The sequence below is a fragment of the Diabrotica virgifera genome, chromosome 2, assembly GCF_917563875.1.
Source record: "Diabrotica virgifera virgifera chromosome 2, PGI_DIABVI_V3a".
Taxonomy (NCBI): domain Eukaryota; kingdom Metazoa; phylum Arthropoda; class Insecta; order Coleoptera; family Chrysomelidae; genus Diabrotica; species Diabrotica virgifera.
In genome coordinates this window covers 238,444,409-238,470,454 of record NC_065444.1, presented here as the reverse complement: position 1 = coordinate 238,470,454, position 26,046 = coordinate 238,444,409, and the positions used below count along the sequence as shown (strand labels likewise).

Here is a 26,046-nt window from a genome sequence, read left to right as displayed (position 1 = left end):
GGGTCAACAAGCATTCAGCATGCTCAACCCTGTTTGGTAGTCTGGCCAATTACTACAAAGACCAAAATCCAAATATTCCAGTCAAACGTCATGTCCTATTCTACGGATGTGAAACCCGGAAAGTGACAAAAACCCTTACAGAAAAACTGCAGGTCTTTGTAAACAAATAAGGATAGAAACTGAAATAAAGTCCAGAAAGTGGGTTGGATCTGTCACACACTTCGAAAAAATAGCTTCAGTATTGGAAAAGAGTGGAATACTCAAGGAGAAAGAAAAAGAGGTCGCCCAGCACAAACTTGTAGAAGATCAATCATGGATGAGATAAGAGGTCAAGGAAAGTCTTGGAATGAGGTGGGGATCTTAGTATCTTAGCGCAAAATAGAACTAGATGGCGCATTTTCACTGAAGCTCTATGCTCCACTTACGGGTTCAAGAACCTTATTTCCAAATTTAAAATATTTCCAAATGTAAGCGTTACCGAAGTGTAAAAGAACAATAAAATTACGCCTAAAATTACCTTTTTTGATACGTAGTTACTCGTTTTAACTACTCTGTTTGCAACGGGGATTCTAGGTCTGTTGAATTCATCTGGTTTTTTAACCCTAAAACAGAAATACAATAATTAACAGCATTAATGTCTAACAAACCGAAATAAATGTTTTTCCATTGAATGTCATTAATTATTACAAAATGCTGCCGCTAGAAGAACTTAGAACTAAAACATGTAAATACCAGCCATACAAACATTATTTAAAAAAAAAAGAAAAACGTAAATGTAATTATATTGATACATTGTTGACTATTTTCAACTATTTTTGAAATTTCACTTAAGAGGATGGGTACGTATTTTCGGCTGCAATGCTATTCAAATGGGGATTCATTTTTTTCGAATCCTGAGAAAACTAATAAGTATTTTTGAAAAATTTAAACGCAGAATGAAAGACTACGTTCTTACCGAGGGCCGAAAGTCCCTGAAAACTTCTGTAATGTTTATTTTAATAAGTTACAGGGGTGAAAAACTAAGAGAAAATTTAGTGTGATATTTAATTTAAAATATCTCATTCAAAATAAACTTTTTATTTATTCTAAGGGACTTTCGGCCCTCGGTAATAACATAGTCTTTCATTCTGCGTTTAAATTTTTCAAAAATATTTATTGGTTTTTTCAGGATTCGAAAAAAATGAACACAATGTCCGTGGTAATATTTCCAAATCTATCTTTGTCATACAACGCACTCAATCGAATAGAATATTGTCAACATACTGTCATTTAGACAGTGACAATTTTAAATATTTGACATGGCAACGGGAATATTTTGAGTTGTTGATTAAATAATATTGATATATAGTGTATTATTTGTGGACGATCCAAGCAGAGAATACATCAGGATAATATATTTTGTGATCCAAGTATTTTGTTGTTAAAGATGTTCAAAATTGTAAGCGTTCCATAGTAACAATATATTATTAAAAAATCACTTTAACACTTTTCCTCTTTTCTCGATTGAGTATTAGTTTTTGTTGTACCTACATATAAATTATTACAATCACTGAATACATAGTTAGTGAAAAAATTATCACATTTATTAACTGAATTAATAATTTGCAATTATAAAAATAACAGTTATCCAAGAACATTCAAAAGCTATCTCTTTAAATTAATGATGACATTTTCAAGTAGAATGACATTCTAGTAATGTTTACATATCCATACCAGTGTGAATTTTACTACACATAATTTGCCGTGCAAAGACAGAAAAAGTAGGGATACCCGTAAAATATTTGCGAATTATGTACCGATGGCCTTAAATAGACAGTTTGGTTTCGTTTTGATTCAGAGGTGTGCACGCAGCTCCACTGAGGACGTCGTAAGATAGAAACAGCTGTCTGGAGATTGTATATCGCCTCTGAATCGAAAGGAAACATAAACTGTCTTTTCGCTTTTATCTTTATTCAGATTTTGAGTGTTAGGAACTTTCTTTCGGACCTTTCAATATGTGACTGCACATAGTAGAGTTCTTTTCGTTTTCTTTATTCGTCGTCTTTTGTCTTATAAATTGTAAAAGTCAAAGATTAAGGACGTTATCTACCAGAAAGGAGTTTCAATAAGAAAAGTTTCAGATTTAAGTAATTATTTACTATTTTAATTTTTATTTTAATGGTGAATTTTGTATCTGGGACTTTTCTCTTTTCTTTAAGAGATGTCGCTGCATCGTCCTAATGGTGGATTTTCAACTACATATTTTTGAAATTTCACTTAGATCGTTTGGTTTCGTTTTGATTCAGAGGTGTGCACGCAGCTCCACTGAGGACGCCGTAAGGCAGAAACAGCTGCTTGGAGATTGTGTATCGCCTCTGAATCGAAAGGAAACATTAATATATGTTTCACATGTCTGTTCACATTAATATTAAGTAACTCAAAATTTATTTTTTATTTTCGGACTAGTGACTTTTTCCCTAAAAATGTTGGTACCATATGAGATGAGCATGGCGAAAGGTTTCACCAGGATATATGACACATTGAAGGACGCTTCAGTGGGAAATGGTCAGCAGCAATACTTGACGATTTCTTTTGGTCGATTTACCGAGAAACTCCAAATGAAGTAATAAACAGAAAGGAAACTACAAAATATCTTGGATTTTATCATCATGAGATAGACTTACTTTAATAACCTCTACCTGACAAAATAGTATTTTTTACTGTAAAATATATATACTTTATAATTTTCTTCATAGTTTTTACTCTAATAATATCGTTTTTTGATTAAATGAACAATATGTGAAAAGATTATGTATTGTATTTATCCCTACGCTAAATTCCGCGTTTAGAGCACCAAAAATAACGTTATAATGTGCATGAAAACAATAAGGAGAAAAAATATGTTTTTGCAGACCAGTGTAATCATTGAACTGGGTTGTATTCTTATTAGTACATATATAGTTATTTATTGCATTCATGTATGTATATTTTATTTTTATTTGTAATTTTATATACATAATAATATTATTGTGTATTTCTCTAATGCTGCATTCTTTATTGTGAGTTTGTCCAGATTATTATCAAAAATAAATACTACGTAGTAGTATAGTAGATTTAGATAAGTCACAAATATGAAGAAGAATTAAAAACTATTCAATAGGAAAAGTGTTTATTGGACTGGACGCGCAATAAACATAAACTTTTGCACTTGTTGCATACATAACTTTTTTCATAAAACATCCGAAAAACTTGTTATGTGGAAACTAGTCAAAATTGTCTGTGATGCTGTACGGCATGCAATGGAAGTTATACAGACCATTTAGTTTTTGATTAGATATAAGACACTGATGGAAGTGCTAATGGCTGCAATCGGCAACATTGCTGTATACTATAAAATTGTATTTTAATTTGTTAAAGTTGTTCAAAATTTATCTACTCGTTCCGATAGTATCAGTATGCTATTAAAATCACTTTATCAATTTTTCCCTTATCTCAATTATTAGTTTTTATTGCATAGTATATAAATTATTGTAATCACTGAATACATAGTGAAAAATAATCATATTAATTAAATTAAAAAATAATTTAAGCAATTATGCAAGTAACGATTATACAGGAATATTAAAAAACTAAACGAATTAGCCACCTCTATTTTGCTCATGAAATTGATACTTCACCGTTGGCAACTAATACAACTATAATACATTTGCTAATGTTTACGTCTAGCGCGCAATGTTGCCATTTAAAGGGTGTATATCTAATTTAAACCTAAACAGTTTGTATAATGATTCTTACATTTATATAGATCACCTACCTGTATACTCTTACGAGCCAATGTTCGGTAGTATAAGCCTCTTCTAAGTAATTGAGCTGGAAATCTTTGTTTCCAATGACGGCGTTTCTAGTACGGTCAAATCCTGCGGGACTTCTGTAGTCTAATTTCAATTCTCCAAATCGATAATAGCTCAATTTGTACATAAGACAGTTCAACAATGTGGGAGAACCTTCGGCGTCGATTCTAAATTCACCATGTTCCGTGAAGTAATCGCTTTCCTGCAAATAAAATACAATCGAATCACAATCAGGCCTATTCTATAAACAAATCGAATAGAAATGCGTCAAATCGAATAGAAATGAGTCAAATCGAATAGAGGCCAGCAAGTCAGATCGGAATTTGTAGGAATTGGTATTCTGTAACTCATGTCAACCTCTACTATCGGAACGCTGGGTAGAAATTGATTTCGACTATATTTTCGACATCGTAATTGGCCTTAACGCTTTCGCATTGGCATTATTATTGTTGTTTTGACGTTAATTTGTTAAATTAATTAGCGATTTTAGTCTGTGTTGTTATTTATTTAGATATATATTTAATCTTATATACCAATAATTATACAGCATCAATAGTGTGACCAACTACAATTCAGTTGAATCCGGGACAAGGCTGAAAAACAATACCTGAAATCCGGGACTTTTCAATCAAAATAAGGCCATTTTTTTTCAGAAGAAGATAATTAAAATACAGAAACGCAAAGTTTTCGTAGAACTATAATCATCAACATCATCATCATCAATGGCGTTACAACTTTTCGTGAGTCTTTGCCGCGTTTACTATTACCTTCCATGTTTGTCAACCATATGCCACTAATTCTCATTGTCACACTCCTATTTTCTCCAGATCTTCTTTGACTGCATCTTTCCACCTTTTTCTAGGTCGTCCTACAGACCTTCTTCCATCTGGCCTTCCCCAGAACACATTGTTTATAAGGCGATTGTCGTTACTGCGTATCACATACCCTGCCCATCTGAGTCTATTGGCCTTTATATATCTGACTAGATTTTCTTTTCCGAATAGAGACTCTAGCTCGTTATTGTATCTGCGCCTCCATTAATTTTACGTTCCCACACCAGCAATTTTTGTATCTCGTGAAAGAAGTTTTGACTTCATTAGATGTTGCATTGCAAAGACAGATCTGTTTCCTGCCATTATTCGTGTTTCAACTTCTCGCTCTATTTTGTTGTTATTTATGATTGTTGCTCCAAGATATTTAAATTCTGTAACCACTTCGAAGTTATGATCGTTTATAGTAATGCTTTGCCTTAATCGCCGTCGTTTTTGTTTTGAGACGACTATGCAGAACTATAGTGCCACGAAATAAAATGCATGCGTTTTGGATGTGGTATTAGTATTACACTCTAGAAGTTGTCGACGTTTTTTCGTCCCACCAATTCAATTTGATGTGAATTCTTAGAAGAATAACGTATTCAAAATAGAATTTTACCAAAACGTTGAAAATTCGCATGGCCCGGAAGCCTTGTCAAGGACGCCGGGACACGACTTCATAATTCGGGCCATGTCCCGGATTTTTCGGGCTAGTTGGTCACACTAAGCATCAAGGTTAATAGAAATCATTAAAACATTTTAAGAATTGCTACTCCAATTAATTTACTGGTAGAATGTGTAGATTTGAACGTATTTAGTGTTTCAAAATTTTTCTTAGGGAAAAAACTTACTTTTACCGTGCAATAATATTGTATATTCAGAGATAAAATCTACTATGTAATTTAAATGCTCAGCAGATGTATCATTCTTTGGTGTTCGTGTTCCCAATCGATGTTCCACTTGCCATTTTTTACTTTAAAATATTTTCTCTCTTCACAATTTCTTCTTTTTTTTTATGAATTCTTCGCACAGAACACTTATTTCACTTTGCAGTGCGGTGTTGCCACCTCCTCCTGAGCGCGTCAAATACAGGTTGGCGTTTTCGATTTACACTGATTGCGATGTGAGTTACGGAATGCCAATCCAAACAGGAAAACGACGCGATAAATATCCAACATTTCGATTTTCGGTAATTACGATTCGACTTGGTCATTTCTATTCGATTTGTTAAAAAAAGTTATAGAATAGGACCGATTAGGGAATGTTTTATTTTTATTCATTGGACGAGTGCTATAAAATCTTCAAAGATATAATACAATGATGAAGAGAATAAAATTGGAACTTATGAATAAATGAATGTTTACAATCGCATCATACGCAATAAACAGTATTAGTAAAATCCTTAATAAAAGGTATATTTTATTTAAAATCCCTTAAAGGGCTACACCACAGAACGTTTTCGAACTAAAAAATTCATCATCAGTGTTGCTAACCTGAACAAATGTTGGATTGAAATTTTGACTACGGTTGAAAAATACAAGCTTGTTATTCTTCTAGGTTTTTTAACATGATTGAGCCCACGGGCGCCCATATAAAAATTTTCAGGGGGGGGGGCAGACGTGAAGATGTTGCACATTATATTTTGTATAACCATATATAGTATTAGTGCAAATGACAATGACAGAAACAGAAGCACAGGTATGTATTCAAGGACAGATCACTGATGCGTTTACGATAACGCAAGGACAAACAAGGCGACGGACTGGCTCCAATGCTTTTTAATCTTGTTCTTGAATATGTAATTAGACGGTTCACGGTGAGCGGAAATAACATACTTACAAACAAATCTACCCAATTAGCAGCATACGCAGATGATATAAACATAATGAGCAGAGCAATGAATGCAGCGGAAGAAACCTACGTTGAGTTGAAACAGAGTGCAGAAGCAGTAGGGCTAGCAATAAATACAAATAAAACAAAACTACTCATACAAACCAGATCAAACAGACCGGCGCAACAACACTTTATTGACGATATAGAACATGTGAATAGATTCACGTACCTAGGAATGGATCTGGTCGCAAGCAATGAAGAAGAACCGGAAATAAATAGAAGGCTTGTGCTGGCAAATAAAGCCTATTTCGCGATGGGCCACATATTCAAATCGCGAGACGTACACCGGAAAACAAAACTCCGGGTCTATAAAACAATAATCATGCCCATAGTAAGTTATGGCTGTGAAACATGGGTGGTGACACAGAAATTAGATGTGTTTGAAAGAAAAATATTACGTAGGATACTGGGCCCAATAAGTGAAAATAACAACTGCCCAATAACAAATATACGAGCAATATAGCGAACCAACTCTAGCACAATACACTAAACTGCAGAGATTACGGTGGGCAGGGCACGTGGTCCGCATGCATGAGAATAGAATCCCCAGAAAATTGCTAAATGCAAGAATGCAGGGAAAAAGACCTGTTGGAAGACCTAAAAAGAGATGGGAAGACGAAGTCGATGAGGATGCCAGGAACTTCCTGGGAACGCGTTCATGGAAAAGAACAGCGGTAAATCGAAATGATTGGAGAAGCTTGTTGAAGGAGGCCAAGGCTCGATTTGGGCTGTAGTGCCATTGGATGGATGGATATATAGTCTACAGCACCCGAAAAGCTAGGGGGGCCACGGCCCCCCTGCCCATGGGTATGGGCGCCCATGATTGAGCCACCGAAATATATGGACGAAAACCCTTTAAATGTCGTAAAATTATAGAAAATATACATGTTTATATTAAATTGAATATGATGTTTAAAAGAATCCTATATTTAACATTAGGCAACACAGAACTCCACACACAAAAGGTTTGTTTGTCCAGAGGGCAAATCCCCATATTACATACTGTACACTTGAGTCAAGGGTTCTTTACCCGTGCGTCATTAATACCTGGCGAGATAAAACACATACTTTTTATCTAGCATCATTGTTTTCCACGCATGAAACTAAAGACAAACCAGCTGCCGCCTGTTAAGGGGCTATCCTAGTGTAAAATTACGAAATTCATATACTTTTTTTTGGGAATTTCTAAAATAAAAAGTACTGTACCAATTGTTTTAAAAATTTGTATGAGCATTTATTATAAAAACAAGTACATGTAAAAAAATTTTCATAAAATTTGACATTTTTTATCCGATCAAAAAACCCCTAGTTGATGATATAGAAAGTAACTTATATTTCAATAATAACTTTGAAATTTTATGTTTCACGATCTCTATTAGTCCCAATCACTGCAGCAGTGGAGCTATGTTTTTATTTTCACGGTGCCAGTAGATGGCGTATAATTCGATTAATTTTCAATATTACAGTAAAACCTGCCATATCCGGATCAATGTGGCGACAGACCGATCCGGATATGAAAAAATCCGGATATCAAGACCACTACTTCTTTTATAGTCTCTGAAACGTTTTCTCCTTCGTACATTCCAGTAATCAACGCCGTTAATAACTTTCGTCGATAAACACGTTTTATAGATTCTATAATACATTATTTCACCATCTTTTAGTTCCTCTTTTAGTGTGTTGTCCAACAGCAGGACTGCCTTTCTCGGTAGATTTCGGTAGATCCGGACGGCGCAGAACCGTACGGATATGGGGAGGTCCGGATATGACAGGTCCAGATATGGCAGGTTGTACTGTATTTTATGAAAATTGTTTTACATGTACTTTTTATAATAAGATCATGCAAATTTTCAAAACAATTCATACGGTACTTTTTATTTTAGAAATTCTCAAAAAAGTATATAAATTTCGTATTTTTACACTAGGATAGCTCCTTAAATAGACACATGTTATTTTTATGAACGCTCTAGACTCAGTACATCGAAAAGAGATAGATACAAAAAGACTGTTGGGACGTTTTCAGATTTTAATTACAATTTGTGTTTGTGACGTTTTTGGTTTGTTTTGGTTTGTTTACTTGTCACTGGCAGTTTGTTGGAATTTTTGCTGTTTTTTGTCCTGTTTTTGCATTTAGAAGATATTTATATTACATAAACAGTTGTTTTCACAACTAATTTTATATTAGAGTCTAAAATTTTATGGGTGTGTGTTCTATTTTCTGTTTATTTCATACAAAGTTAACCTCACTCACAGTTAAGGAACGAATTTGTTTAAGATTCCGTAAAAGTGAAATAAATAACAAAAAGAAAACATTTTTTCACCTACCCCTACCGAAAGTATACTTTTCCGGACCTGATTGTAGGGAGCAAAGTTGTAAAAGTGACGTCATGGTATTTCATTCATGAAATATAACTTACTGACGCCCTGTACAATATCTATTTTCTATTACGTAAGTATCTATACATTTTAACGTTTATTTATAAAACACCCTGTATTTTGCAGAATGGTAAAAAACAGTAAATTGTTATTTTGATTTAACAATGTTGACATTAATAATTTGACTTATATTTGACAGTTGACAGATATATTATACCTACTTGTTAGTTTTAGTTTAAATAAATTTTGTTGGTTAGTTACATAAATAAATTAAGTAAAAATGAAAAATGACTTGTAATTAATTTGAGGAAGGTGGAAAAATCATATGTATAACATGGGAGTAAAGCGCCTTTTCCGCCCTTGAATGATTACTGCCCTCCGCTACGCGTCGGGCAGTAAACTTCATTCTCGGGAGGAAAAGTAGCACTTTCCTCCCTTGTTATACAAATAGCTATTATTGTCAAATATTTATATTTTAACAAATATTTAATTACCTACACTAATGATATTAAAAGAATTTATTAAGCTACTTCAAATGTAGCTGTAGTTCTGCACCGAAATTTTAAAGTAAAACTAACATTTTATTTATGTGATAACGTCAAATTTTTTAATATAATCCGTGATCGGAATAGTAGCCACTTTCTGTCACTTGCTGTTGCGTTGAATATATTTTCGATTTATTTCGTATGCTTTAAATGACCACGGACGGGTAAAGAATTTTTTAGACGACAGTTTTTAAACTAGGAAGAGTAATTAAAATTTACCGCGCCGTAATGCTTGTTTGTAATTCGTCCAACCTAGGTATTTCATATAGGCCTGGATCCCGCGTACTAAAAAAAGTTTATTAGTAGCAAAGTGAAAACTTGTTAAGAGCTGAACAGTGTCTAGGAGGACAAACTTTGATGTACGGGAACACTGGAAAAGGGAAGTTTTATTGGTGAACAGCTTCCAGGTTTTGAACGTCAGACTACGAAAATGTCCGATGTATTTTGTCGGACAGAAGACAGAACCTCCAATTGATTTGTTACCCTTTCATTAAACTCTCATGCAAAAAATCAGACTGCTATTTACCACCAATACAATTCCTGTCATTTGACATGTTCTACGTGTCGGACTTATTAAAATGTCCAACACATTTGTCGGACATTTTTTCATATATGTATTATATAAAGTTTGCTATTGAATAAACTAAAGAACAACCTGCCAGTTTTCACAATCATAAACTTGTCAGGATGACACGTTCCACAATTAAAACTTCCCCCGTTCCAGTGTTCACATACATCAAAGTTTGTCCGACTAGACACCGTTAAGCTATTAACAAATTTTCAGCTTGCTAATAATCAACTTTTTTTGGGACGCGGGATTCAGGTCTAATAATAATATATTATAATATAGCCTTAATAGGTAAATTAAGTTATAGTGGCGATTTTTGTGTTTTCTGCGTTATTCCTTTAATTTTTAGATTATTAGTCTTCTCTTATACAGTGATGAGCATGCTAAGAATCGGCAAAATAACGCAAAAGATGGAAAACATATATTAAGTTGTGAGATAAAAATAAATGAAACTACCAGAGGTGGGAAATTTAGCGATAAAAACCTATTAGTTTACATTATTTTTATTGTTTCTTACCTTTAGACGTATCATAGGAGTATGTCAACTAAAATTGTCACTGCCAGAGTGGCAGTTGCCAAACTCATCCGATACGTCTAAATGTGGGAAACAATAAATACATAGAATGTAAATTTACAGGTTTTTATCGCTAAATTTCCCAACTCTACTAGTTTCATTTCTTTTTACCTCACAACTTAATATGTTTTCCATCTTTTGCTTTATTTTGCCGGTTGTTCTGAGGCTATTCTCTTGTGGTATTTTTGTAATTAACTGTTTTTAATGGGAAACAAGCCACAATTTTACTAAAAAAATGATTTTATTAACGTTTCGACGTCCAAATCATTTTTTTAGTAAAATTGTGGCTTATTTCCCATTAAAAATAGTTAATTTTGCCGGTTATTAGCGCGCTCATCACTGTATAAAAAACAGTTGATTTTAGAATAATTATTTAGTGACGTATTAGTATTTAACTTTTAAACCTTTTTTATTAAGAGGAAACAGTAGCGATCAACAGGTAGCGAAAACGCGTTCCAAGATTGCGACTGTAATTTTGAATATTTTTTCGAGATATTTGGCATACGTATTCGTAATATAATAAAGAATGGCGCTACAGAGCCCAATTTGAAAAATATATTAATATGTGGAAATTACTCTGTAATTAAATACAATATTAAAAAAACGAGCCTGTACCGCCATTAAGAAGAACAAAAAAATACACTTTCTTCAAATAAACTTTTTTATCCGATGCCTAGATTTTGTGTCATTTTGGAACTACTAAAATTTTTTATTTCATTAGTAGTTCCAAAATGACACAAAATTTAGACATCGGATAAAAAAGTTTATTTGAAGAAAGTGTATTTTTTTGTTCTTCTTAATGGCGGTACAGGCTCGTTTTTTTAATATTGTATTTAATTACAGAGTAATTTCCACATATTAATATATTTTTCAAATTGGGCTATGTACCGCCATACTTTGTTATATTACGAATACGTGTGCCAAATATCTCGAAAAAATATTCAAAATTACAGCCGCAATCTTGGAACGCGTTTTGGCTACCTGTTGATCGCTACTGTGTCACCTTAATAATTATTAGGTAGACTACACATTTGCAATTTATTTAAATTTTTGCAATTGATTATTTCTGCTTTAACTTCATTATTATTATTATTATTTAAATATATTGACGATTTGTGTAATTTTAGTAAATTGGATTGTTACTGTTTTGTTTTTTTTTTGACTATTTATAAGCTTTGTTGATAAAATTGTAAAATTTTTCATGGCAATAAAGCATATTTCTATTCTATTCTAATATTTTATGGATTACCGTCGAAGGTCAACATGATAAAACAAAAAAGACGTATTTGGTGATTTTTCTAGTGACATTATTGGGTGTGAATCTGTCTTTTGAGTTTACGCCTCCTAATTTAAAAACAGGGTTTAGTTACTTTGAATTTAATTTTACTTAACAAGTTGCATCAGAAATTGTACACATTAAAACCTTACCCTGATATCCTTTGGATGTTCTCCTTCAGCGATACGGACCATCCATAAAAATTTATTAATATCATCACCTGAATATCCGATGACACCGCCAAAAATAACTAATACATAATCGACGTCTAAAGCTGTCATAATTTCGTAGGCAGCAGATTCGTTGGATGACATCGCTTTTCCCACCAAAGCAATGTGACTGTTATTCCACGTGTTATTATCAACCAGAGTAGTCCTATTCGCCATACCAGCTATTTGATAACCATAGTCCCACCTAAAGAAAATTTATTTATAAATCCATGATAAGTATGTGTGGCGACACGCTTTAATTACTATTTTTGCTAATTTTAATTTTTAATAACTTTTCTCAAAACGAAATCATATATGGGTCAAATAAAATTCTCATTTAATATACAAACCAGATGCTAAGAAGGGCCCGTTAAGTTTTACGAAACAAAATGTATCCCTAACCATATGTTTTTGGTGTGTTCAGTTTAACAAACTGAATTCCCCATAAATGAATTACCTTATCAGACCTTATGTCAATAATGCACTTTGGAAATGCATTCGAAGACGTTTCTTAAAACTACAGAAAGGTTCTGAGCTTTTAAAACGCCAGATGTAGTAATTTATTGCCATTTCTAGCCATACTGTAAAACCGCAAACATGATGATAATAGTGTTGTGGTCTCTGCAATATCGTCACGGCAGGCACGCAGTTCAGCGCACCCTCGCTGCCCTCAAACAATAAACAACCCTCTTACGAGACGAATAAGCACGCCTTTTAACCAAAAATAAAATAAATATTACTGTTCGTTGTTTACACTTATTTTAAATGATTCCGTCAACACACCCACCATCGGAACATATGTTTTATGTCACACAAATTTTTTTTCTGAACCATACAACTCATTAATAAATTTATGGGTAAGAGAATAGACTTTAAAAGAAATCATTAAAATACAACACACTGGCATATTTATGTTTTGTGGTTGAAACCAAGGGATTTGACGGGGTCAAATTAAAGGACGTTATCCATTTATTGTACACAAGAGAGGTACCTCTAGGAATAATTAAAAATATCGAAAATATCTATCAGAACGACACAATAAAAGTCAAAGTAGAAGAAGAACTAACTGATCCAATTGAAGCTGGCAATGGGATAAGATTCTCCGAGTCTTCTGTTGTTCAACCTGATCATGGATGAAATAATAAAAAAGATAAAAACGAAAAAAGGGTAGCAAATGGGAAAAAACAACTTAAAATAGTCTAGACGATGCAATACTAATCTATCAAAGTGAAAAAAATAACATGTTAATTTCCCCACCAAGACAAAATGCATGGTTATAACAGAAAATCTACGATGTAAATTAGAGCTGGAGAGTCAGATAATAGAATCAGTGATAGAGTTTAAATATATCTACGCGTTACACTACCTAGCTACAGAAAGCTCGAAACAGAAGTGGAAGATCAAGTGAATAGAGCAAACAGAGCCGCAGTTTGCCTGAATGAAACAATATGAAAATAAAGATGTCGGAAAAAAAATGAAAAGCAGAATTTACAAAGGTCAATTAAGGAATGAAATTATAGAAATGGTGGATAAGAGCCGCGGGCAATTGTGGCAAAGGCAAAAAATTTTTGAGGGCCTCGCCCGTTTTTGTCTAAATTTGATATTAATTATTACTGTTGTTCCTATAAAACATAAAAGAAATATGACATACGTTTTATTATCGTATGCAATACATTAATAAATCAAAGCGAATTAGAAACAAAATGTAAACTTTAAAAATAATATAAAAATGTCTAATTTTTGTATTCAATTTATTGAATTTATTCATTTTATTTATACAAAAAATCCATTCTTCGATTTTTGTGTTTTGCAAAAACATCGATAACACGAGCATTAAAGTATGAAGATAACACCAACAGAAAATATTGTACCAAACTGTGAACCGAAACGCAGAAACGCTCCACTAGTCTCTGGGTGCACTGCACAAATCCTCACTGTTTTAGATAGGCGAAATGCTTTTTCGCCGAGTAAGAGAGTTCGTATATCTAGGCTCACAAATCAACCAAAGTAATACAGTAACTGCAGAAATTAACAGACGTATTTATATATCTAGCAAATAGAGGTTACTATGGATTAAAGAAACTTTTGGACAGCTTGTATATTAGTGCTCCCTAATATTTATATGCGTATTTTGGCATGGGATCCGAGCTTGACATGTAACACCGTTGCCATGTCCTCTATTTTCTCATACTATGACATTACATAAAGTTGCATTAAAAAAAATAGTTTTTTGAAACACCAATTAAGTAAAGTTTTTTATGTTGTTGTTTTCACCAATTTACCATTATACGAGGTAGAATGACAAATGAGGTGTCAAATGAACGCTTATCATCCGAGGATGGTACTAAAGGTGAGAAATTTGACCTCGGCTTTCTGTCCGTCCTACCGCGAGTATAACTATTAAGTCACTATGCCAGGTAGAATAACAAATATTTGGATAATAAAGCTTTCATTCGACACCTCATTTGTCATTCTACCTGGTATAATGACGGAGGAATTGTGTTTACGGACAGACAGACATACGGACGTGGATAATTCAAAGTTTTCACAATTTTTCAAAATTGGGTTCAATTTAAACGTTCTTATAAAATTATTCTATTATTCTTGTAGGTACATTTAACATTGATTGAAATTATGAAAGAAATAAAAAAAAGTATGGCAACACTGTGAAGCACAAAAATAAGATTCAGATGTAGGTTACATAGGGTGCACTAATATACAACCTGTCCAAACGTTTAACATCAAACATAGACGCAAAAAGAATAAAAATATTGATATATAGAACTTTTCTTTAAAATCTTTTGAGAAACCCCACATGTCCACAAAAGCAAAGTTGTGGAAAAGTACAAAAAACATTTCGGGGTTGCCGAGTTTCTTTTGATTCATACAAATTTCACACCTCTCTTGGTTCCTTTAGAATGTTAAACAGGGTCGGGTTTCTCTTGAAACTTGTGACTATATCTAAGGTTAGTAAAAATGCAAAAAAATCAAAATCGATTTTTTTGGACATGTCGGGTTTTTCAAACGACCGATTCAATTGCATATAGACGATTGTTGGATTGGTCATACAAACAAAATGTATGTGACTAAAGTTTTGTTCTTTCAGTGACTAATCTGGAATTGGTAAATAAAATTGAAAAGCATACTAACCAACTCATAACTCTGGCATCGTCGGCGGTATTTTGAGAAAGCCAAAAGTAGGCCTCTCTGAAGTCATCAAGAATTTGTCTAGATCCATCACTTCCGTAAGAAGCCAACACGATGCTTGGACTCGAATAAGCATTACTTGTAACCCAAGTACAATGGACGGCAAACAACATTAACAATAATAGGATTACCACAGTTACAATACTTCTCAAATTTGGTCCAATGCTGTCAGGCTCTTTCGATTGTTCATGTTTCATCTTTGGCACCTTTCCAGCCTGTAAAATAGAAAGGCTATGTAAGAAAATGAAAACAAGACAACATAACATTTATTAGTACTCGGTCCTAGCGAAAATTAATATTTACCTTATCATACAACCTTTTACATGGCGTGCATGGCAGTTCTTCTTCACTGTCTTCACTTCTAGTGGTATCTTCATCTCTCAAAAATAGTTCTAATAGACCGGAGAAAGCTATTCCACTCAATATGCAGACAACTGGAGTTAATGTGAGCATGAGACGAACCATAACGCCAGCGAAATAGACTGCACTTAGAGCATATAAAACAACTAAAAAAGAAATACATACTTTAAATGCAGTTATGAACAAAAACTATTGCAAAATAGTTTATAATATACAAAACAATGTTAAAACAGTATAATTGTTCTTAAATTAAGTTATGAACAAATACTATTGAAAAATGATTATTTCCGAAAGTATTTCCAAATAAAATACTGAGATTTACCAAGTAATAGTTTGCTATACGCTCGAGCTTCGCTGGTATCGCCAACTAGCGGATTACTAATGAAACTTTCGCCGGAAATTTTTAAATTTATTATTTAATTCTTATCGCGTAATATTTACAATGCAAAAAAGTAATTAAATTGTAATCGATAAAAGATTTTGCTAATCATTTTGACGTTCTATTGACGAAATATTAGTTTCTTACTTCGGATATCACAATTATCGTGTAGATGGCGATTGGATTAATAGATCAATTTATAGTTACATATTACGAAATATAAAAAAAAACAAATTTCAGTATTTAAAACGTAAGTATATTTAAGGGCAGCCAAAGTCCGAAAATTGAATTTTTTAAGTTTTTTTGGGTTATTATTGAAAGTTATTCTCTGAAATCTTCTCTTTTCAACGATATATAACACATTATAGTAGAAAATATCAATGGCTACAAAATTATTTGTTTTTGAACATCTGCACTCAACTTAGCGTGTACCGGTCAACGGCAAAACCAGGATGATCCAAAGGGGTGGGGGAGGGGGGTTAAAACTCCTGGAGGGTCTCTGGGGGTATGGATTAAGCTCAAAGTACATCCCAATGGGGGTTATAACCCCCAAAACCTTTCTTGGTTACGCCAGTGGTACCGGTAGCTTTCTTTATAGCCTATTAGAGTGTTTTATATTTTTGCAATTTCCCGAATACTAGGTTTTTTAAATATTGATGTCAAATACCTCTGGATCTTTAGATGATAGAAGGTCCAAATTTTTACAGTAGTTGTAGATAGATAATATCAAGTCCCGCGTAAAGTATTATTGAAAAATGTATAAAAACAAGTAAAATAAAAAATAAAATCTAAACATTTTTGGGTTTTTTTTTGTAAGAGTATTTTCAAAAATTTTAAAATAAATGTTACCTTCACTGTAACTTTACAAAAATCTACGCGGGACTAAACAATACATCTAGTTTCAAAATAAAACAAAAATTAGGTCTCTAATGCCCGGTTGCACCAACAGATCTTAAGCTTAAGTCGAGAATATCATAAGAATTAATATAATTATAATATATTACAATAAGAATACCATAATATAATAATAGATATAATTGGTAATAAGGTAAGAATCTAAAATTATGGTGCAACGTAAGTGATACTCAAGGAGGCCCTATCTATAAGGAGAGCTTAGCTAAGCTGGAGCTTAAGATCTGTTGGTGCAACCATGCATAAGTACTTTGGTTACAGAGCTATGTGACATAATGTTAACATTGTCGTTAAATGGGACTTTGGGTGCCTTTAAGGTAAAAATATATACCACAACTTTGGCCAACTAATATTTTTTTTAGCCGTCGGTCACGACGGCTCAGTTGGAAGAGGCGCAGTCGATCGACAAGTTTAGTGGATTTGCGATCGACGGTTCGAGCCCCAGCCAGGTCATTTGAAATTAATAAAAGGCCAACGTCGGTAGTATAAAATTCAATAGAATCTATGACTTGGTCTGTCTGAATCTACACAGCGGATAGTTTTGATGTTTTTAAAGGGGGGGGGGGTGAAAATTTTGAAATATTCGAATTTGTTTTATTATTTTAAAAAGTACGTAACTTCAAGAATACTATCTGAAAATTTCAGATTGATCGGAGCAAAATTACCGGAAATACAGCATGTTTAATATCCCTACTTTCGACTCGCTTGAGCGTAGTGAGAAACGTTCAACAGCTGTTCCCCTTCACTTTTGTAAATTACTCCGAGATTCAAAAATTTATTTCGGTGTGCATCACTTTACGATTTGACAGACAAAAATGAAATGAAAATATGTAAAAGTTCTCTAAATTGTTTTTTTCAAAGGCGGTGGACATTGTAACTCAAAAACTACTGACTGATTCACCTGAAATTTTGCATAGATTTTTTTAAACATTTCGTGAGGTAACGTTGTTGAGATATATTTTTGTTTTATGCTTAATTTTTGTTTAACAATGATAAATATGTTGATTTTCGTTATTCTGACTTGTGAGTGATATTAAAAACTCAAAAATCGTTTAAACTAAAAACCCCATAGCGTTACCTACCTCGAGAAACTCATAAAATCTTTTTGATTTTTTTGTTTCACATGATCTAATGGCGAGTTCTGATGTCTACAGCAAAATCCATTTTTTTTGAGGTGTCTGTAAAAATTTGCCACTCTTGGCTTATTTTTCAATATTTTGCCTTTAATCTTTTTTTGAATATTCTTTGAATTGCACTGAATATGTTTATTTAATTTACATCTCCTAACTTTTTCCACTCAGTAGTAAGCATACAAAGATGCCTATTAATATTGTTTTGGCATAAGGAGTAGATTGTGAATTTTAACCAAAATGTAAAATATTGTGGCGCTCCCAAGCCGGTCCTATCATTCTGAATACTTCGAATTAGCCAACAGCGAGTCGACGCTTTGCATAGGCAAGGCAAAAAACTTGTTTACCTGTATTTAATTTATTCTGTAAACATTATAAAACCTTTCGATTTTTCTAGAGAACCCTCGACTATCTGTATATGGTATAAATTATAAATAGAAACGATTTTGAAATAGTTCTTTGGTCATTAATAAAACCGTGGTCGGGTTAGTTTTGAATGTACATTTCACGGGATCGTTGACTTATAAATGATTTGTGAATAGATAATTGTATACGTATATTGTACCAATTAGGCGTTGTGGTCTTTTGTATCTATTTTAAGAGGAAACAGTAGCGATCAACAGGTAGCGAAAACGCGTTCCAAGATTGCGGCTGTAATTTTGAATATTTTTTCGAGATATTTGGCACACGTATTCGTAATATAATAAAGAATGGCGGTACAGAGCCCAATTTGAAAAATATATTAATATGTGGAAATTACTCTGTAATTAAATACAATATTACAAAAACGAGCATGTACTGCCATTAAGAAGAACAAAAAATACACTTTCTTCAAATAAACTTTTTATCCGATGCCTAGATTTTGTGTCATTTTGGAACTACTAATGAAATAAAAAATTTTAGTAGTTCCAAAATGACACAAAATCTAGGCATCGGATAAAAAAGTTTATTTGAAGAAAGTGTATTTTTTTGTTCTTCTTAATGGCGGTACAGGCTCATTTTTTTAATATTGTATTTAATTACAGAGTAATTTCCACATATTAATATATTTTTCAAATTGGGCTCTGTATTGCCATTCTTTATTATATTACGAATACGTGTGCCAAATATCTCGAAAAAATATTCAAAATTACAGCCGCAATCTTGGAACGCGTTTTTGATACCTGTTGATCGCTACTGTTTCCTCTTAATAAAGTAGATATTAATTGTTTTGTTAGTTTTGTCAATAAATTAAAAGGTTTGTCTAATAAAGAATATGAATCAAGCGTTCTTATTTAAAAATAAAGCCAATTCGTGTAACATTATGATTATATTACTTACCAAATACTCTTTCGTCATTGATATTTTTAATGGTATACCAGAGGCCAGCTGGAAACGTGACAACTAAAATATGTAAGTCAAAGAAGAAGGAAAACCATGTTGTCGGTTGATGTTCTGATACAGAAGCTATAATTGGTATGTGTATTTTGGCATAGCCGGTGTCCCATAATGAATAGAATCTAAAAAAAAATCCAAAATAGAAAGTTTATTTCCAAATTTATTAACTAAAACAACTGATTTATAAATTATTGATCATATGATTTTTTTCTTGGATCATAAACCATCTGGTTTTTTATTATACGAGTTAATATTATATTTTATATAAAAATATTTTCCTTTCAAAAAGGCAAATGCCTCTTTGAAAGTAAATTTTAATGATTATTTCATTCATAGAGATTCTGACCAATAGAAAGCTACAGAAATAAAAATTACAGCGATAATTTTTGATAAAATCCCGTCGTCAAGCATTACGTCAGATGCCCTTCGTTACTACACAAAAATGAACATTCAGTGACATTAATGACAATTAATGTTTTATAACTTGTCACAGAGAACAGCAAGAAACAGGTTTAGCAAATATTCAGGTGAAGATATCAATAAAATATTAACTAAAAGAGGGTAGCACCCTGGGTTGGCTGTATACCATGTAGTTAAAAAACTCTAAACATGAAGTAAAACCACTTCTATGTAAAAGGTATATTTACTAAAATTTTAAAAATCCCAATGGATTAAATAAGATAGGTTCATTCAGAACGTTTTCGGACCTATCAGTCCATCATCAGTGAATTCATATATATACTTGCTAATTAGCCTCAGAACCAAACAATGGTTGTACTTATAAATCAATCTACATTATAGTGTTATGTATTTGTAAAGGCTAAACGCCGATGTTACAAGAATACCTTCAGGAACATGGTGATACTCTAAACGAGAACCCTCTCAACCAACTTGGCAGACATCCTTGGCCCAAAACCAAATTTAGCCTTTACAAATACATAACACTATAATGTAGATTGATTTATAAGTACAACCATTGTTTGGTTCTGGGGCTAGTTAGCAAGTATATATGAATTCACTGATGATGGACTGATAGGTCCAAAAACGTTCTGAATGAACCTATTTTATTTAATCCATTGGGATTTTTAAAATTTTAGTAAATATACCTTTTACATAGAAGTGGTTTTACTTCATGTTTAGAGTTTTTTAATAAAATATTAGTTAAAATGATTTAAAAAGACAGTTTTATTCATGAAATAATCTCTGCGAATTACACTCGATCTCTAAAATTATTATCGACTTGTTCCCTCGTGCCACTTTGACATAATTTCACTCCCCTTGGGGTCGTGAAATTAAAACTGTCAAAGTGTCACTCGAGAAACAAATCGATAATTTTAGAGCTCTCGTGCAATTACTACTGATTATTTCATTCATAGAGATTCTGACCAATAGAAAGCTACAGAAATAAAAATTACAGCGATTATTTTTTGATGATTTTAACTTCCAATCGTATAGTAAGATATTTGATCACGTGTTTAATTCTGTCCAATCAGATTAAAATTATACTGAGAATTATCTACTGTAGAAAATTACCGATATAATTTGTTTAAGTAGATTGTTTCTGTTTAATGGCAACCAGTTTCCTAGTTTTGACAACTGTCACATTTAAGAAAATATCCATAATATATGTATTAAAAAATAATCTTACGAATATCACACGACAGTAAGAATAAATAAGAAAATAATGCTCCATTTTTTCTCAAATTTGTTGTCATTGGGCAATAGCCACTCGAGCCCTGCGGGCTCTCGTGTCTATTGCCAGACAACAAATTTTCGAAAAACTGTCGCATTATTTTCAATTTATTCTCACTCTCTTGTGATATTATACCCGATAATTTTTGATAATTTCCCGTCGTCAAGTATTACGTCAGATGCCCTTCGTTGCTACGAAAAAAATGAACATTCAGTGACATTAATGACAATTCATGTTTTACAACTTCGTCAAAGAGAACACCAGGAACAGGTTTAGCAAATATTCAGGTGAAGATATCAATAAAATATTAGTCAAAATGATCTAAAAAACAGTTTTATACAAATTATCGATTTGTTTTGCCCTCGTGACACTTTCGCAGTTTTAAATGACATTTAAAAAAATATTGTTAACTATCGTCATACGTTAGTAGCACTTCTATTAATGTCAGCACGAAAAAAATTAAAATGAAAACTATATTAACTGAACTTACCTTCCACTCCATGGAGCTACATATCCTGCATAAGTAAGTAAAACGACACCTAAGAACACTACCGCTGCCGATATAAGTCCACCAAATATTACGAAGGATTTAAATTCTGATTTTGACATCATTGATTGTAAGTACTTCAAAGCCCCAACAGCAAACATCAGTGCAAACACACCTAAAACAATACAAATCTTTTCCAGCAGTTGTATTTTCTCAGTAAAATCATATTAGTAAATATACAAATGAGGGTTAAATTATTAGAATAGGTATATTACCCCAGGCTGTGGGTGAAAAAACGTGATATAATTCAGGAATTTTTGAAACCTATCAGGTGTTGTAAATGACGATGCCAGTAATAACTTCTACTAAAATGTGACCAAAAATATTGTGAGCTTTTTTTTTAATTGCGATTTTCATTTGTTAAATTTGCAATTTTTAAGGTTTTTTAATTTTGCAGCTTAGGATATTGATTTTAGAGAAAAACTTTTTGATAGAAAGTTGTAGTAAATTTAAAAACCTACAATTTGAGCTATGGTAAGTTTAATTTCGTTTATTGGTTATTGCAAAACAGCATGCGAAAGGTCCAAAATGGCCGTTTTTTACAATTGCGTTATTTATTGTACAAATAATTTTTTTTATTTTTTAAAGCTTTGAAATGAAGATCTTTCAATTCCAAACATAAAAAAAATTGCAAGGCCGGATTAAAGAATTTGTTGCTTAGATATTATAAATTGTTTATCCCAAGAGGTCAAATGTCGAAGGCTATAACTTTTTGAAGAAAAATCGTAGAGAGTTGTTCTAACATCCAATCTCCTTCTAAAGAGTTATATTTTCATATTCTGATGTAAATAAATGCGTAAAACATTTTTAAACCTCTAATTTTTGGGTTTGAAAATAAGGGGGCAAATTTAGTTATAAACATTTAGAGCTGAAGCGGCCCTGTACATCCTATGAGTTTCTAAATTACAGATTATTGTTGCTAAAGACTAAATGAAGATTTATAAAAAAATTAAAAAAATTTACAACCAACTGAAGCCGAGATAATTAATGCAACCTACTGCGATACAGATTATTGTTGCTAAAGACTAAACGAAGATTTATAAAAAAATTAAAAAAATTTACAACCAACTGAAGCCGAGATAATTGTTTATTTTTTCTTAAATTGTAGTGCCTTTATTTATAACAATTAAGAAATTATTTTACAGTCATTGACTAAAGAAAGACTTATATTATCTAAAATAAAAATTATTATAAACTATAATTACATTTAATTATTAAAAATTATTTTTAAAATCGGTGCTTTTGCGAGCGGCCGAATTTTGCAAATCGCCCGGCTCGCTTCAAATCCGCGCGCTCGGAAAATTTTTACGTAACTTGTATTAAATTTTGACCGAAAACAATTTAATAATATTACCATTATAATATTCAGTGTATTTACCACTGTATTTGTTTTTCTTGATAAACTTTTATATGTGAAATCTCATTTCTGAAGAAATAATATTAACAAAAATGATACATATAACTATATTTTTAATTTTTGCATTGTTATATAAATATAATAATAATAATGTTACTTCTTACTATACAATATAAAACTTTGTCTTCTTGTAGTGACTATCCGTTTTGGATGTTGGCGACCATCATGGCAATTTGGCAAACCCCATTTGGAAACTGAGAACCAGGAAGGCGAAGAATTACCTTGTTAGAAAATTTACGTACGTCGTTCAACACAACAACTACAAATCTTTTTAGAGCAGCAGTACCGATTTAGTGTGCAAGTACAGATTGCCATGATGGTCGCCAACATCCAAAACGGATAGTCACTACAAGAAGAAAAAGTTTTATATTGTATAATAAGAAGTAACATTATTATTATTATATTTATATAACAATGAAAAAATTAAAAATATAGTTATATATTTCATATATATGTATCATTTTTGTAATATTATTTCTTCAGAAATGAGATTTCACATATAAAAGTTTATCAAGAAAAACAAATACAGTGGTAAATAGACTGTATATTGTAATGGTAATATTATTAAATTGTTTTCGGTCAAAATTTAATACAAGTTACGTAAACATTTTCCGAGCGCGCGGATTTGAAGCGAGCCGGGCGATTTGCAAAATTCGGACGCTCGCAAAATCACCGATTTTAAAAATAATTTTTAATAATTAAATGTAACTATATTTTATAATTATTTTTAATTTAAGATAATATAAGTCTTTCTTTAGTCAATGACTGTAAAATAATTTCTTAATTGTTGTAAATAAAGGCACTACGATTTAAGAAAAAAGAAACAATTATCTCGGCTTCAGTTGGTCGTAGAAATTTTTTATTTTTTTATAAATCTTCGTTTCCTTTTTAGCAACAATAATCTGTAAGTTAAAAACTCATAGGATGTACAGGGCCGCTTCAGCTCTAAATGTTTATAACGAAATTTGCCCTCTTATTTTCAAACCCAAAAATTAGAAGTTTAAAAATGTTTTACGCATTTATTTACATCAGAATATGAAAATATTATAACTCTTTAGAAGGAGATTGGATGTTTAACCAACACTCTACGATTTTTTTTAAAAGTTATAGCCTTCGACATTTGACCTCTTGGGATAAACAATTTATAATATCTAAGCAACAAATTCGTTAATCCGGCCTTATAATTTTTTTATGTTTGAAATTGAAAGATCTTCATTTTAAAGCTTTAAAAAATGAAAAAAATTATTTGTACAATAAATAACGCAATTGTAAAAAACGGCCATTTTGGACCTTTCGCAGGCTGTGTTGCAATAACCAATAAACGAAATTAAACTTACCATAGCTCAAATTGTAGGTTTTTTAATTTACTACAACTTTCTATTAAAAAGTTTTTCCCTAGAATCAATATCCTAAGCTGCAAAATTCAAAATCTTTAAAAATTGCAAATTTAACAAATGAAAATCGCAATTAAAAAAAAAGCTCACAATATTTTTGGTCACATTTTAGTAGAAGTTATTCCTGGCATCGTCCTTTACAACACCTGATAGGTTTTAAAAATTCCTGAATTATATCCTGAAATCGACCTATTTTTCACCCACAGCCTGGAGTATATGGAAAACTAACAAATTACCTCTCAGAGCATCATCAGGGGCATTTCGTCAAAAAAAAAGGAAGATATTTCAGAATGTCGTAGACATTTCCTTAAAAATAATTATACAAATAAGACACACTGGACAAATAATTAACAGATTAAAATAATTGAACGGGGCTGCATTGTACAACAGAGTACAGAGGTACTCTGACAGGTCGACGACTGACGCAATATTTGTCATGAAACAAGTGAAAAAGAGAGAAATTGATAGAATGTAACAAACCCACATATATTTGCTTCGTAGACCTAACGAAAGCATTTGACAGAGTCAGACTTAGCGATACATTACAGAAAATGAAGCAAAAAAAGGATACTGGTAAACATTGTGGAAGTCATAAAACAGATGAACAATAACAAAACGACAAAATTCAAACAAACGACACCACTACGGCCGGCATACCAACACCAGCCGGAATCAGACAGGGAGACAGCCTCAGACCGATTTTATTCAATATGCTAATGGATGTTGTTCTGAAGCTATTTCCTTGTGGCATTTTTTATGATTAATTATTTATATGGGAAATAAGCCACAATTAAAATGAAAAAAATAATTTTATTAACGTTTCGACGCCCAAATCGGGTGCCGTTGTCAAAATACAAAATATTACTAATAAACAAAAGTGTTGTTGCTAAGCAAAAAAATTCTTCTAATAATTTATTTAATCTCACTCATTTATATTGGCAATTCAGACATATATTATACATTTTAAAGTAGAAGACTTTAAAATGATATTGCCAATATTTATGAGTTGCGTTCCTGGGACGACTTACTGCAAGATAGTTCATTCGATTACATGAAATTAACCCCAACTCAAAAATATCCGTCATATATATATCATGCTATAATTTTTTATGACGGATATTCTTGAGTTGGGGTTAATTTCATGTAATCGAATGAACTATCTTTCAGTAAGTCGTCCCAGGAACGCAACTCATAAATATTGGCAATATCATTTTAAAGTCTTCTACTTTAAAATGTATAATATATGTCTGAATTGCCAATATAAATGAGTGAGATTAAATAAATTATTAGAAGAATTTTTTTGCTTAGCAACAACACTTTTGTTTATTAGTAATATTTTGTATTTTGACAACGGCACCCGATTTGGGCGTCGAAACGTTAATAAAATTATTTTTTTCATTTTAATTGTGGCTTATTTCCCATATAAATAATTAATCATGCTAATGGATGAAATAATAGAAGATGTTGTAACGGGTAGTTCTTCTAGGACGACAGACTCAGTAAAACACAAGTTAAAAATAAAGTAAATATATTAAAGATAACTATAT

The 26,046-nt window shown here is 32.1% G+C and overlaps 1 protein-coding gene across 1 annotated transcript in view; it reads right to left on the bottom strand.

Moving 5' to 3' along the window:
* Positions 1-26,046, bottom strand: part of LOC114330878 (dolichyl-diphosphooligosaccharide--protein glycosyltransferase subunit STT3B) — a 52,127-nt gene that overhangs the window by 3,794 nt on the left and 22,287 nt on the right. The window contains exons 5-11 of the mRNA XM_028280300.2: positions 21,632-21,803; positions 19,392-19,570; positions 15,594-15,796; positions 15,234-15,505; positions 12,027-12,288; positions 3,794-4,032; positions 518-602 (exon numbers count right to left, since the gene is read on the bottom strand). Of these exons, the coding sequence (XP_028136101.1) occupies positions 518-602; positions 3,794-4,032; positions 12,027-12,288; positions 15,234-15,505; positions 15,594-15,796; positions 19,392-19,570; positions 21,632-21,803 (1,412 nt within the window). The remainder of the gene's footprint in view (positions 1-517; positions 603-3,793; positions 4,033-12,026; positions 12,289-15,233; positions 15,506-15,593; positions 15,797-19,391; positions 19,571-21,631; positions 21,804-26,046) is intronic.